The sequence below is a fragment of the Eupeodes corollae genome, chromosome 1 (assembly GCF_945859685.1).
Source record: "Eupeodes corollae chromosome 1, idEupCoro1.1, whole genome shotgun sequence".
In the NCBI taxonomy this organism is placed as follows: domain Eukaryota; kingdom Metazoa; phylum Arthropoda; class Insecta; order Diptera; family Syrphidae; genus Eupeodes; species Eupeodes corollae.
Window position 1 is genome coordinate 267,772,135 of NC_079147.1, and position 16,604 is coordinate 267,788,738.

Here is a 16,604-nt window from a genome sequence, read left to right on the forward strand (position 1 = left end):
AAATATTTTTTTATATTAAATTTTTTTTTTATTTTTTTTGTTTTTGTGTATTTTTTTTGTGTGCCACCATGCCTATTCTACTTAAAACTAAACCCTAAAACTATAAAAACAAGTATGTAAGCCGGCCAAGTTTTAAAACCCCATCCCGACTACCCAATATCAAGTGCCGATTGAAGCCACCAAAACTGGTTCTCCTGCTTCACCCTATTAGTTCGGTCCCGTTCGGACACAGCCCTACTGAACCGAAGGAGCTCTGCTCCGCCTTGTGCCATGACGTCCCGATTCTATGGGAGTCGCCTATCCATGGTTCTTCGTCTGACGTGGTAGATTAACGGAACTACCAATCTATCCTGTATTGGCTCGCATTTGTCTAAAAAGAGGAATGCCTCTGGTGGAATGAAGCCGCTCAATTGTTGGTCGAAGACATATTTTTTTCCAATCCTGTTGATTCGAGCCCCGTTGTAGAGGACCTCGTTGGAATAGTAATGCAGATAAGAAGATTCGGCAGTTCGATATAAGCCGGTACAGCGCCAGCGTCGTAAACATTTTTGCTCGAACACCCGAAACTTCTCCATCTGGGAAAAGGTAAGGCTATCCCACACAGGACAACCATAAACGATCATCGGCCGTACGAGGGCCATGTAGCCAATTACCTTCACTCTGGGGTCAAGCCGATTGCTGTAAAACAGCCGTTTCGTCAGAGAAAAGGCTCCTCTGGCTCTGGTCAGAGCAGCATTTATATGTCTGTCAAAATATAAATACTGATCTAACCAGACACCGAAGTACTTCACTACACTTTTGCCCACCAATGGCTGCCCGTGAAGATCAACGATGACGATTTTGTGCCAATTCTTAAACGTATCCCTCGTGGCCCTAGCCAACGGAGTCCGAAACAGAATTGTCTCTGACTTTTGGACATTTATTTTCAGTTTCCATTCGTCGCAATATCGCTGAATCTTGTCCAAATCACGCTGCAAGAGAATTCTAATAACCTCAACCTTTCAGGCCGTTCTGTATGCAATTAGATCGTCGGCGTACACAATTGCCTTTGTAAGACTACCTATCAGATCGCTGGTGTAAATGCTGAAGAGAATCAGCGAATGCACCGCTCCCTGTTGAAGACCATTTTTAATTAAGAATGTTGTGGTAGAAGTTACATTGCCAGTTTTGACAACAAACTTTGTACCCTTAATCATATCATAATGTATATACAACAAAGGCTTGCTTATTCCAAGCCTGCTTAGTTTAAGGTAAAGACCCTCTAACCATACGGTGTCAAAGGCCTTTTCCAAATCAACCAGGACAGCACTTGTGCATTGTTGTTTTGATTTATTCCATTGGATATCAGAAACGAGTTTGGACGCAGCATGAATTCTGTCATGACCCGCCTTGAACCCGAACTGTTTATCCGGAATTATTTTGTTGTCCGCAGCCCACTACAGTTTAACGCAGTAACCATCATGCCACGGGTACTCAAGTGCTTTTGAAATATCAACTGTAATAACTCTGGTCGACAAAAAATACGTTTTATTTTCTGTGCACAACAAAATAAAACTTTTTTTTTTAAGAATTAAGATGTCCAGAATTCAAATCTCGCATTTAAATTTTTCTTTCACATCAGGTTTTAAAAAAAATATACCCCTGTACAAATATTTGAGACTAACAAAAAAGTTGGTTTTAAGACAAAGTTAAAAACCAACAACAACTTTAATAATAAAATCTATGATGGTTTTGTCTTCTAGATACAGTTTGAAACATTTAAGTATCTTACTAAGTTTCTAAAGAATTCGCATTGTTACGAGTCTTTATATGGTTATGGACGAAGTTTTGAGCAAACCTTTGATTTCATACTTTTAAAGTTTTGAAAAGCAAATTTTGGAACAAATTTTTAGAGTTGAAATTAATTTCAAAGTTTGATTTAACTATCTGCTCAAGTTTTCAAAATGTTCGTTTTCGTCATATAATTACATTCAACCCGTTTTCATTTTTATTTTGAAAACTGTTTAAGCACAAATGGTTAAAAGCTTTTTTAAAATTTATTTGAGACACTTGAAATCCAACAACTTATAAAGATTTTTTGAAAATTTTATGAAATACTGTAAATATTTTAACTGATTATCGAAGAAAGTTATCATAATATTTCGAAACTTATAACGAATACAATCAAAATTAAAAATGTACATATTGGGCATTTTTAGACAACATATGGGACTTCATTTCAGTCAACTTAATTCTTTAGTTTGAACGTACATTTTGACTTATCAAGCGTCATGAATTTTGAATTCAGAACTTTACTTCGCAGATCACTTCTTTATGTTCAAAAACTACCAAAAATATTATTGTCTAAAAAACACTCCTCAGGCAAGCTACAAGTCCATCACGATTTTTATTTTGTATTGTAAAGAATAAAGAATTACTTTTTTCTTTTCTGAATTGACAAGGAAACCATTTACAGAAAACATTAAATTGAGTCGTGCAGAAAATAAATAAATCATAGAGTAATAAAGTCCAGCTTTCAGCTGAATAAAAAAGCATGATCAACTGTCATTTTAATAGAAGTAGGCTCCCTAATAGTTAGGGAGATTTTTCTTGAGTAACTTTCCAGTCAACTTTTCATTAAAGTTGCCTTAATTGGAAGGTAATAATCAGAGGCTACAAACTTGCCTTACTTTCAAGTCCCTTATGGTGTCTGAACCTACCCTTTCTCAAAAAACTTTCTGCATGTGTATTTATGAATTTTAAAAGTCAATATTTCAAAGTTCTTACGTCATAGAATAATTTTGAAGTCGAATTTCAATTGAGGATATCAAACCCGATTAAAAAATTGTAATTTTATTCCAGGCACAAAACAACCAAAACAAAACGACCAACGAAATCAAGAATTAAACAAATCAGTTCCAATGACTTACCATTTTACATATTGAGTGTTGTATTAAAAAGTAACCTTAAAAAGACAAGTGGAATCCCTGTCTGCGAAGAAACGTCAAACATTTCTATTTACGACCCATTCACAATTATAAACAAAAATTCTTCTTCCAATTTGAAATCTCTGTTTTCTTCTGTCAAAAATAAAATAACCAAAACCAAAAGAAAAACTAATTAAAAAGAATGCCACAGCTTTGTGGGAGTCAAATTTAAACAAAATATTTAATTTATTTAACTTGTGGTTTTTAAAATACGTTAAATTAATATTCCTTAAATACACATCGTTAAAGGTAAAGTATTTATTTTCTCATAAAATACCTCAAAATGTAAGTTTAAGCGATAGAAAACTTCATTTGTTGGTAAGTTAACAAAATTTGTTCTTAATTTATTTTCCATGTTTATCCGTCACGCCCAATATTTATTTATTTTTCTATAATTTGTTTTGTTGTAAATTAAATAAAAAGCATGATTCTAAATGAAGATATCAAAGATTTGTTTTTTGTTTGTATTTATGCTTCTAAAACCATCACACAAAAACCAATGGGACTCTTTTGATGATGGATAAGAAATGAAGCGTCTTCTTCGTCTTGTTGTTGTTGATTGATGACACCAAAGGGTAAGTACCTCCACTATCACTTTTATCAGGTAAGATAAGACTTTCAGTATTTGCCTAATGATAAGAAATGTGTATCTCATCGTTATCTTCCTTATTTACCAAACATCCAACGAACCAACTCTCATGTTTTTAAAGCCGAAAAAGAACAAACAAAAATTCTACACGTTGTCATCTTCGATATCAGTGACAAAACGAAAGAGTTCAACGAGAGAACCTTTATTTATTCATTAAATATTTTCTACAATTCAAATCCGCTGACCCATCGTCATCGCCATACGATCCAAAACCCAATAACAACGAACCGCTGGTTTCAATTTAATTAAATGTTAATAAAATTTAATGTAATCATCAGCAAAGTTAATTTACTGCTTGCTTGTGATGATTTCCAAGTTCCAATACCCAAACAAACCTCACTTTTCTTTGGTTGTTGATTCTGGATATGGTTCTGTTTTAGCACCAAATATGTTTTATTTTTATTTTCATGGTCGATTTCAGTAGAAAACTCATTCGTTTCGCCCAACTTCATGAAGTGTTTTAATTTTATTTTCCATTGAAAGTCAGCGATTTGTGTGTGATGATGACAAGATGACTTTGCTGAGTCTGAGGGCGAGGGCTCATCCAACCGTGATTTTCTATTATTAGTTTTTTTTGTTCGTTGCTGGTCTGCTTTACAAATGAATTATAAGAGTTGCTGATTTTCTGGACTCCTCGTTCTTGGCGCGGCACATCCGACGACGCTGCTCCTCTTTGCGCTAACCACCTCCTCATCGTCAGTCAAAAGCGAAACCCCTGGCGCAGCTTGGTAAGTAAGTATGTTATAGAATAGTTTGTGTATGGCAAAATCATAAATAGTCAATTGCTTCTGGTCGATCTTTCACCCGAAGAAATCGTTTAACTCTGCTAGTTCCCTTCAATATGTGCTGTTTTTGTGAACAATATGTTTTTCTTTTTGTTTTGTCACCGTCCGGCGTTCGGCGTTCGTCGTCACTCGTTTTTGTTGTTGTATAGTTTTATGAAGTTCCTGTCTCTCCGCCCGCCGTGCCATGTGTGGGACAAATGTGCTTCATATTTAAAGTGAATGAATAGCATTTTTATGTACATTCATAAGGGTATATAATATACATACATTATATTGAAGGAACATGAGTGCATGTTATAGTTTTTGTCTGTAAACAAAATTTTGATTGGGAAACTCAAATTGAAAATTGTAGTTCATTTGAAGTTAAACGGTAAACGAGTGCGGTACAATATTAAATTTAGTTTTTTTTTGTTTGGTTTTTCAAATCAATTAAAATGTATTGGAGTTTTGATTTAAATAGTAAGCTTTTGTTGTGTAAATTATTTTTATAATGCAGTTCATTTTTAAGATTCTTAACTTTATAATTACTTAATTTTTGTAATAGAAAATTTCACACATCAAGTTTTGCATGTTTGTGTTGCTTTTTAATTATTTGCTCTCGATTAATTTAAGGTTTTTTTTATTAATATTATTTAATCTTTATTTTCCTAGTTTTAGTTCTTAATTCTTTGAAGATTTTGGGCAGACGATTGAGTTTGGAACGTTTTTGTATTTATCTGTCTGATGTTAATAAATTCTTTTATCAATTTAAAAAATTGTACACAACGAAATTTTGAAAATTAACTATGTTTTGTTACACATATCTGGATTTGTCCAGACGTTGATTTCAACTTGGTCATTAAAGAAACTAAATATGAACAAAAGAGACTTTGAGTGAAGATGGCATAAGATTGACCTTAATTTAAATCGTCATCGCCTTGCGACGTATATATTCCTAGAATGCTTTACAAGCCTCTCAACATACCTGTATTGAAAGTCATTCCATGTATGTAAATGCAGACGTAGAAAATCTTATTTTTCATGCAAGGAGACTTCACAATTACCAAACAAACATTTCAGGGAAAGTAAAATCATGTCAAAAACACTTGAAAAAAAGCCCAAGTTCTTTTTTATAAAAACGATCATGCAAACAAAGTAAAGACATTATAAACTACGCCAAGCTTCAAGCTCCAACAGAAAATTGTTGAGAATGAAAGTTGCTCTAAATATTATTTTCCTTGAAAACTTTGTAATTTTTTAAGAATTAATGTCCTCAGAATGTGTTGGTATCAGAACTTAGTTTATTTTTCTTCACAGAAAATAGCTTAAATTGATGTTTGGATCGGCACTGAGGTTCCATTCCAATACAATAAATTTAGCGAGTTTTAAGCTTGTAAAGAATCAAATCTTTGTGATTTGTAACTATCGACAATTCTTGCGTGCGAGTAATGTCAGATATGAAGGTGACAGATAAGATAATTGCTCACAACATCAACTCCTATTTGATGGCAAGCTTTCAAACTTGCTGCCCCTGGCATTGTTTTGTCGCTTAGTTTTTGAAATTCCCAAAAAGTATTTCACCAGATTTACCCTCTCTTCTTTGGCGAAATGTTTCGAGTGAGTTCCTCTTTCTAAGCTACCAAGACTTAACAAACGCTGCTAGTTTGTTAACCTTTGGTCTTGGTTTTGCCTATCTAAATATTGATTTTTCTAGGGTTAAATAAACCAATACCCTATGCATATAGGATAAACCACAGCCACCACGATACTTTCACAAGGAGGCCATCCCATATATGTTCAGTTAATTAACCATGGGGCTGCAACATATCCCGTGGTACCATATCTTCAATGGTGTGATAATTTAGGTCTTTGATGTGGAGCCATCTAGGGAAGATAACCCTAGAAGTGGTCGCCCGATTTCATGTGGGACTCAATCCACCGAGATTTATCTACAATTACATCATTCTTTTATAAAATGATTTTTACTTCCACTCCAAACTTTTATCATATATAAATACCGACTCAATTGTCGATTTGTATATTTACTGATTTTCATGGCATTTTTTAACTTCCCATAGGAAGTTATTGTAATGGTTCCGATTTGTCAAATTGAAAATTTTGACATTTCTCGACGTTTCAAGGTCCCTAGAGTCGAAATAAAAGATTTTTAGAAAGATGTCTGTGCGTGCGTGTGTACGTCCGTACGTTCGCGACGTTTTTTTCTTCCTCCATAGCTCAAGAACCAGAAGAGATATCGATTTCAAATAAATTTTGTTATACAGATAATAAGGCAGAAAGATGCAGAAAGGGCTCTCAAGAAAATTGCGTGGGTGGTTTTTTTACCATAGCAGTTTGAAAAAAAGGTGAACATTTTGGTTAACCCTAAATATCTTACGAACCAAAAACGCTAGAGACTTGAATTAAATTTTATATAATAGATTGTAACGTGACACCAAACAGGTATATTTTTTGAAAAAAATCAATATAACGGTTTTTTTTTAAATCAATAAAACTGAAAAAAAAAAATTTGTCACCTCCAAAATTTTACGACTGAAATATGATTTTATCTCTAAAACAATTTTGTGCAACGAAGAATAATGTTTTTGACATCTGATAAAATTTTGAGAAAAATCGAATTGACAGTTTTTTTTACAAAAAATAAAAACCTAAAAAAATAATTTATAAAAGTTGGTAAAAATTGATTTTCGACTCAAATATCTTTTCAAAACTTTGAGATATTGGCTTTAATTTACTTTTATCTTTCAAAAAATCTTGTTGTCAACATACAATTAAAGTTTGAAAAAAATCGAATTGACAGTTTTTTTTACAAAAAATAAAAACCTAAAAAAAAATGTATAAAAGTTGGTAAAAATTGATTTTCGACTCAAATATCTTTTCAAAACTTTGAGATATTGGCTTTTATTTACTTTTATCTTTCAAAAAATCTTGTTGTCAACATTCAGTTAAAGTTTGAAAAAAATCGAATTGACAGTTTTTTTACATAAAGTAAAAACCTACAAAAAAAATTTATAAAAGTTGGTAAAAATTGATTTTCGACTCAAACCATTGAGATATTGGCTTTTATTTACTTTTATCTTTCAAAAACTCTTGTTGTCAACATTCAGTTAAAGTTTGAAAAAAAATCGAATTGACAGTTTTTTTACAAAAAATAAAAACCTAAAAAAAAATGTATAAAAGTTGGTAAAAATTGATTTTCGACTCAAATATCTTTTCAAAACTTTGAGATATTGGCTTTAATTTACTTTTATCTTTCAAAAAATCTTGTTGTCAACATTCAGTTAAAGTTTGAAAAAAATCGAATTGACAGTTTTTTTAAAAAAAAAATAAAACTCTAAAATAAAAACAATACTAAAACTTCGTAAAAATTTACTTTCGACTCAAATAGCTTATCAAAACTTAAAAATATTGGCTTGAAACTTATTTTATTTCACAGAAAATATTGTTTTCGATATTCAGTAATTTTTATATAAAAATCCAACAGTCCGTTTTTTCATATAAAAAATAAAATCTACAAAAAGAGTACGCATATTTGGTAAAAATTGATACGAGTACATAAAGACAAACTTTTAAGCAAGACAAATCGACAGACGGGATGGGAAGTTATCAGTGTGGGTCGCATCCCAGCCTCTTTTTTAATAATTTTTATCGGTAAGTCAGCCTCGAACCCATAATGCAGGACGACGGTCCCTCGTTACCATCGATCTTAGATTTTTAATCTTAGGAAGGAAGATAACTATTAGCTTCTTGCGTTCGCTAACAAGTTGAGAATTTTCTCAGTGCATTTCTCCGCCGTGCCTTTCCCAATTATTATTAATTGCACAGTATCAATCATCATCAAACTACACTGATTTCTCTAACTTGTTCCCAGGAGCCACCACGGGGAGGTGCAAATAAGCGCTTCTTCCTTCCAGACTATAGACAAGTATATAGCATTCTCTATGTCTACATGGAAGTCAGTTTGACCCCCTATGAATGGGACCAACAGTTTATATGCCAAAGTCGAACAGCTTACATAGGAAGGACTTTCTCAGGATGATATGTTAATTCCTCGTAAAGTATCTGTCCGCCGGTCAATCCTGACACCCTACGCTCAGCGTCAAGGCTCGTAAAGTTTGTCCAAAATCACTTTCCGTTTCAAAAAACCATAGATGATGTTTAAAATCTGCCATACATTGATATAGAATTTTTCTCAAATATGACTATGACTAACATTATTAAGGCATTCTTCCTAATTAATAAAAAACAACATTTGTCTAGCCTGGCGCTAAAAAAGGCGAATCCTCCTCGTCGAATTGCACTCACGTCCTTCTTTCCAAGGTCATGGAAACGCGGATCAATTTTCAGCTAAGAAAATATGTTGAAGAACGAAAGGTTCTTAAGTACCGACAGCATTGTTTTCGTAGCAATAGATCCACTCGTGATCGTATGGTTTATCTCACCGGAAAGTGAAATAAATCTTTTCATCATTTTGGAGAAAGTAAAATTATTGCAGTTGATATTTCAAAAGCATCTGATAGAGTTTGGCATCAAGCCCTCTTATTAAAAATAAGTGCATTGGGTATTTTTGAATCCCTTCTTCGTTGGGTTAGAAATAACAATACAACGACAGCGTATGATAAGTTCATTAAATTCTGATCTTGACAGCATTGTTCAATGGGGAATCAAAAACCGGGTAGAATTTAATGCTTCGAAATTCAATGCTGTCTATTGTCGCAAAAGCGTAACCCTCCCCGAATGCCACTATCCATTGGTGGTACCTGCATCGAGGACACAGAACAGGGCCCTACTATGTAACTCGATTCTACAATGAAATTGCTCGAAAACAAAACATTGGTACTAGGTATCTATTTGACTACTTTTGAACCAAAGAGAATCGAATAGTTCTAGTAGTGCCGAATAGTTCTGATGTACTTTGGAATAAACGAGCAACTACGTAACTCGAAAGTTGAATTCAAAACAAAGCAAAATCGAAGTTTTTTTGTCAAAGTGTAAGAGATGCTCACTCATAGCCGGTCGAATCAGTTGAATATGAGTTGCATCTATTTACGATTTTTGCCAAAAATAGCGTTTGGACTTTTGTTTCTCTTAAACATTCTTTATCAGCGGGCATATGACTTTTTTCAAACAACTCGATACTCGTTCAAAAGTACAACATTTTTATGGAAATAAGTTGGTATAACCGGCATCCGATTCTATTTTCATACGTAGTACGATTTGAAAGTAGATTCGGAAATGACTTTCGAATAGAATCAAAAGTAGAATCGAGTTACATAGTAGGATCCCAGCTTCCAGTTCTAGGAATCTGCATCAGAAACCACTTGTTGTCAAGTGATCACATATTCGACATCGTCAAAAAGGCGGCTAAGTGTTTAGGTTTTTTGCTACGATGTAAGAAGTTTTCTACCCCTTCTGAACGGGCTATAATTTACAAAGCTTTTATTCGTAGCTAAAGTCTAGTATAATTCTTATATTTGGGCTGATGGCCAAATAACGTAATTGTCTTTTGGATATAGTTGAAGAAAGAGCTCAGAAAATTATAGGCGGTCGTTCTATTACTGAGGCATTCAAGAGAAGATGAACAGCGCGCAAGGTTACATACCTTTCATTGTTTTATCAATATTTTCACCAACAATAATAAATAAATTAGGTATTTCAACAGTCCATTGTGAACTAGGGGCTAGTGACTTACACCTCTCAACCATTCCTGCGTGCGAATACTGTTGTCAGGGATGGAGTGTACCTACAGTTTTTAAACCGAATCCGAACGGCTAATATGCAGAAGAACTTTTCATGACAAGAATTACTCTTTGAGGATTTGTGAATTCCTCGCAAGAGGCAGTACTCGTGAAAAAAAAACTTATGATGGCACCGACAGGGATTGAACCTAAGATCTTTTATCATGACAGTTCTAACCATCATGCCAAGGGTACTGTCAACAATACCCTTCTTTTGTTGGAAAATCTATCCACAGTATAGAAGGATTTTACACGAATAACAAAAACAATATCCGCAGTATGAATACTAAAGTTGAATCTTACTATGGATGGGTATTTGACATTTATACGAGTCTCGAATGGATTTTATGTGATTTCGTTCTCAAATGTTGGTACGATTGATATTGCATTTGTATCTCGATGGTTGTGTTCGTTGAGTAGTTGTGCATTTGGAATTATGCATGTGTTTTCCATTGGGGAAAAAAATCAATCTGTTACTGTTGATATTATTTATGTAGTTTTGTTAATGAAAATGCACCAACTGGGCTGATTTTGCACGAGAAATCAATAGAAAAGATAATTAAATTTTTCTATATTTCCACCAATGGTTTATTTGAGTTTAAATAAATCTTTTTGGTGTTTCCACCGCACAAGGAGATTTAAATATGATTAAGTTGTTTCGGTGTGTGAAGTGCAAGTGAGATAGTTTAATTCGAGTTAAGCAATAAAGGACTGATTAGTTCGGCACCGTATAAGAATACTTACTCCATGTCCAACAAAACTATATTTTTTGTACACGAACTTGCAAATAAAAAGACCCTAACGCATTATCTGTAAAACCAACTCCTCCACACAGGTTTTTCTTCGCAAATTTTGACTCGACTAGGATCCCCGACCGGAATCTAGGCGAATCAAGCTCATTTCAACTCGATTCATGTATATAAAGAATTTAGGCGAGTTTCAAGCTCGCTTCAACACTACATGTTAATGTAGTAGTCTACGAACAAATTCCCTCCTTAAAGCAATTGTAAAATTAACTTTTTTATAAAATCTCAATTTCCAGATGTTTTCTTTCTATTTCTTCTTGAAAATGATTCATTTTATTAGTTTTAGTTTGTATTTTTTGCTAAGCTAATTTTAACATTTGATTTTCATAACACTTTCTTCTATTTGTGTGACAGATATTCTTTCAGTTGTACCAATTTTAAAATACAAAAATCTGGCTACTGCAGATCATTTTGTTGGAAATTTCCCACTGTACTATATATGAAATACCAAAAAACAACGCACTTATTAACGCAGTTAATGCTTAAGTAAACTAGCCAGTTGCTTTCCTCCCCTCACACAATTCAACCGTAATACCCCTACTTCTAGAAATGCCTATCAGTTTACCTTTGAGCACAATTTCGGATGTACTCTAAAGTAAAGATATTCTTTCTTTATCCCCACTACATGAATGTAGAATAAGAGTATGCTTTACCCCTTTAGTGCGCGCACATTATATAAAAAGATCCCATTGACAATAAGATGTGAATGAAGGTATATTCATGTTGGAATCTTCAAAAGATGTTTCGGTTGGTTTAAGAAAATGCTCAAGAAATTCAGTGATAATGTATCAAAAGCCGATTTGTATATAAGCCAATTTGAATAAATGTAAACTAAACAGCAGTTGACTGTTTAGTTCTTTCAAGATGAACAAAAGTTGTTCGTGCTGAAGAAACACAAATGGTGACCTGTTTTCGTTCCATAACCGGAAATGTGGTCACCAAGTTTCGAAATTGATGGAAACACATGGCAAAATTTATTAATGGTCTTAAAGAATTTTTGAAAAATAATTGAACCATTTAAAACAAAATATTCTGTAAACATTTTAATATAAATAGCAATCCTAGTATAAATAGTTTACTTCAATTGAATCGTGTTAACTTAGTAATCTTAAATAAATAATTGTATACAAAGTGTTTAAGGCCACCTTGGAATCGTTTTTTTAATATTTAAAATTTCTTTTTAGTTGGGAAAACCTTTAAGTACCCAGGCTTTGAATTTAAATATTAAAGGCATTGCAAAATTACTCCATTCTTCCATTCAAAACTTCAAACGTGTTTATCAAAATTTTAGTTTTTTTTTTTGGTCAGTTGGCCTGACTAGTAACTTTTTGAATTGTTCATTGACTTGAAATCTTTGAATTCGTTTGAAAATACATTCTATTTGAAAGTACTTCCATTTTTTTATATTGAAAAGTTTATTTGTTACTAATGTTCAATTTAGAAGAGTGCCATTTGCCCAAAAATGAACATATCCAAAATTCCTACGTTGATTAAGAAATTGTAGGAGCTTTTAGTTCGGATGTGAACCCTGAAAAAAAACGAAGGCGTCATCGCACAAACCTTGCACAGTCCTCATTTTGAACTAATTCACTTTAAAAAAATTGTTTGTAAGCAATCACTAACATGTATAAAAATATCACGTTTCTGTACCCTCGATTTATTTTGTAATATTTCTGGGAAAAAAAAATCCCCAAAAAACCGTCACCTATTCCTTAAGTAAATGCATAAGGTAGCTATTTTCTTTCTGTAGTTCTTAAAACTTTTTATCATCTACTCTTTTACATCATTCTTTCAATTTATTTTAGAAAAAATTGTAAATGTTTAACATAAAAACCACCTACGAATCTAAGCATGTTTAGTGTAAACAAAAGAGCTTACTAGCGAACGTTTTTTTTTTCCTTGACTGACGTTCATAGTTCTGATATCAGAAGAAATAATTTTTAAAGGTGTTTCTTTACCTTTTGTCTGGAAGGCAACTTATCTCATATATTTATTTATAAATAAATACCAAACAAATGAGAAATATTTAAAGATAAGAAATATGAGTCTCTCTCGTTTATATACAACTCCTAGAGTTAATCATTTTCCTCAGAATCACATCGCTGATAAGGTTATGAAGGTATCGCTTTTATAATAAACTCTCAAACTCTTAAAGCACAAATAAAACGTATGTATCTGCATTGAAATAAATACAAAAGTTAATAAATTAACTTACAAACTTTATTTCGTGTATGGCATTGACAAAAAAAGCCGACTCAGAACTTTATTAAACAAAAAATTGCTTAATATTTGTTTTGTAAATGAGGTTTTTCCAACTGTAGTACTCTATATATTATGTACATAAGTATGACGTTGACAATAAACTGTATATCTTGCTTTCACTGTTACTGCTTTATTATTGTATATGTATATTGTATATATCTTTTTAACCAACTCATTCATTGTTTTAACATAAGTTTATATGTATTTTGTGTGCTTTTGTACGAATTTTCATTATATTTTTGTTGTTGATTTCTTTATTTACTAAAACAATCATTTCTAGATTGCAAGATAAATGATTGGTTGAATGTTTAAATGTTTGAACAGGGGGTACTCTATATTCTGGGTTAATTATGGATTCTGGGCTAAATATGAATTTTGTTTTATCTTTTTTCCAGCTTCTTCACCTTTCACTTCCCAAAAATAAAATAAAGACAATACAATTTTTATAAATTTTCATAAAGAAATGTGTTAAAAAACATTTTAGAATTTTTGTTTTTCTTCTTAAAATATAATTAATTTTGGTGCGGGTGTTAAAAACAAAAACAAAACATTTCAAAATGTATTTATTAATCAAAAGAACACTTGAATGAACTTCTCCCAATAAGAAATAATCACAAACAAAAATAAACTCCTAGACATTATTTAGTGTTAAATATTTTTGTTCTCTATTTTTATTCACACTAATTTAACGGTGATGGTGGCAGATTGAAGTTCTATATCTAGAACTATAACATTTTTAGCTTAGTTAAAAAAAATAGTAACTTCTTTTTTATTGCTTATAAAATAAAAATAATAATACAAAAATAAAAAACCCATAATGAATACAACAATGGATCTGAAAAGATCCCAATCCGAGGACGATGGTAGCAGCTCCTTGCGTGATAGTGGAATATCTCTATCAGATGAAACGCTTGAAGAAGAGGTCACAAAGGAAGACGTCAAGAAGAGGAAATGGCGAAAGGCACCTAAAAAATACGAATGCGCTGTGTGTGAGAAACAATTCAAAGGTTTGACAGACTTGAAGAGACACTTATTGATTCATTCGAATCAGAAGCCTTTCAAATGTGACTTGTGTGAGAAGTCCTATCGACAGAAAGTCAATTTGAGTTATCACATGAAAATGGTGCATAGCAATGAAAAGGAGTTCATTTGTGGATTCTGTAAGAAACCATTTGCCTATAAGCAACGCCTCAGACTGCACTTGAGGGTGCATACTGGAGAGAAGCCTTATTGTTGTCAATATTGTACAAAGTCTTTTGCTCGAAGTGGACAGGTAAGTCATGTACAAATCTTCTGACAACATGAATCTGTTATTAATTTTTGTTTGTTTTAAATTTTTAGCTAAAACAGCATTTAGAAACTCACGAGGTGAACAAATTTTATTGTGAAATATGCTCATCGACATTTGCCAGTGAGAGAAGTCTTAAGTGTCATGTGGCACGCCACGGAGACGAACCAAATCGTATTTGTCAAATATGCAAAAAAGCATTTATGAATTCCAAAATCATGCAAGCTCATATGGTGCGAGTTCATTCGAATGCCGAACAATTCGAGTGTCCGATATGTGAGCTAACAATCACCACAGAGGACCTTCAGACCCATATGAAAGTTCACAGTCCAGCTAAGCGATTTCAGTGTGAACACTGTGATGCAGCGTTTGCCCAGAAATGCCAATATAAAGTTCACTTGAGAACACACACCGGAGAACGGCCTTTTCAATGCAAGGTAAGTTCTAGTCATGTAAGAGAACTATTCAATGTTAAAAAAGTTTTTTTTTTAAGGTTTGCTGGCAGACCTTTGCCCACAACAGTGTCCTTAAATTGCACATTCGCAAACACACCGGAGAGAAACCAATCAAATGCTTGCTGTGCAAGGATTCCTATGTAGCCTTCTCGCAGTTGGCTCACTTAAAAACTCACATGCGTACCATACACAAAAAAGATAACTCATACGCATGTGAGGCGTGCAAAGAGTGCTTCAAAGTTAAATTCCACCTTGATAGACACAAAGAAGCCTGCAAAAAGTACCAATCACTCAAACGAACTGAATCGCTCGAAATTCTTGAAAATTCCGAACAGGATACGGAAAAACTATCAAGCCTTAGATATCTCATAGCTGTGCTACTGAAAAGTATATCCACACCGGAAAAACTCACAGATTTGGGTTTTGGTAAGCGACTAATAGACAACGTCCTGATGGCATCTCTCAAGCTGGCCAAACGAAAATGTTTCGAAAAGAAGAAAATGCATGAGTTGGATAAGTTGAAGCTGAATATACAATCATTCCTAGAATGGATTGTTCCCGAGGAGGTTTGGAATGAGTTCAAAAAAGAGTGTCCTTCCACAGAGAGTATTTTAGAGAAAATTGTCACAATGTATTTAAAACAGGTAACAGAGTAACCAAAAAAACAAAATACTCTCAAAAACTACAAAAACCAAAAGAAAGCAAACTAAAAATCGCAATGTACTAAATTGTGCCATACCAAATTTCTTTTTTTAACTTTTAGTACTAATATTTTCTTAAAAATCTTTAAAAAATAATGATGATGTGGTGGTGATGGTCTTTCTTGCCATAGTAGTTTTTTAAGTTAAAAGAGAAATTCTATTTGATTTTTGGAAAAAATGGATTTTAAATTAATTTTAAGTATATAATTTTTACTATAGTAGCTAGTCAAGTGAATTTAAACCAAATATAGCAGCAACATTTGATATCTTGCCATTTCATTAAATGAAAAATACCAAAAAGTAACACAAGACACAAAACAAAAGAAAATTGATTATATAATATTTTCCCACCTAGTTTATGAATAAAGAAAAATTACTTATTATCAAATGAATATATATTTGACTAAATTGATTGTGTTTTTCTTTTTTTTGGTTAGACAGTTCAAAAGGCTTCAAAGTTTCAAATAAGAAAGAAAATTAGGAAGGGTCTTAAAAGAAACACCAATTTATTTATTTCAATACGTTTAATAAAAACACAAGGAAATCAAATCGACACCGCTCATCTCTATGCGATGGTTGGAATCGGGCAAATACAAGTCACTGCTCTAATCTGGTCATGATATAGGAATCGCTAAAGAAGCTGGAGTTGGGTTACTCCTTACAAAAACGACAATCAGAAGCCTTTTTTCGTGGGAGACCCTTGGGGAAAGGCTTATCAAATCTTATAAAATTTGATTTTCCAAGTTTGACCACTTCGCGATTAGTCGACGCCTTAGAAGCAGTCTCTTCTGAAGCCGAAACAGAAGAGGCGCCGACATGGGACATGCCCCTGACCACCACTTTATGATAGCTACCATAAGATTGCGTACAGCTACAGTTCGAAGATCCAACGGAATAACACGAGCCCCAAATTCAACATCTTTAGACTAAAGAATCCCACGACTGGTCAATAATTCA

At 33.0% G+C, this 16,604-nt stretch overlaps 1 protein-coding gene across 2 annotated transcripts; it reads left to right on the forward strand.

Annotated features, from left to right (window-relative positions):
* The first annotated feature begins 3,097 nt into the window (after positions 1 to 3,097).
* Positions 3,098 to 16,055, forward strand: LOC129939565 (zinc finger protein 26). Of its 2 annotated transcripts, XM_056047621.1 has the most exons (4): positions 3,098 to 3,215; positions 13,599 to 14,476; positions 14,545 to 14,928; positions 14,985 to 16,055. In XM_056047621.1, the coding sequence occupies exons 2-4, from the start codon at positions 14,021 to 14,023 to the stop codon at positions 15,600 to 15,602; spliced, it is 1,458 nt and encodes a 485-aa protein (XP_055903596.1). In that variant the 5' UTR covers positions 3,098 to 3,215; positions 13,599 to 14,020; the 3' UTR covers positions 15,603 to 16,055. The 2 variants fall into 2 exon arrangements, with proteins under 2 accessions (XP_055903596.1, XP_055903595.1); XM_056047620.1 differs by lacking the exon at positions 3,098 to 3,215 and having other exon boundaries at positions 12,222 to 14,476.
* Positions 16,056 to 16,604: the final 549 nt, after the last annotated feature.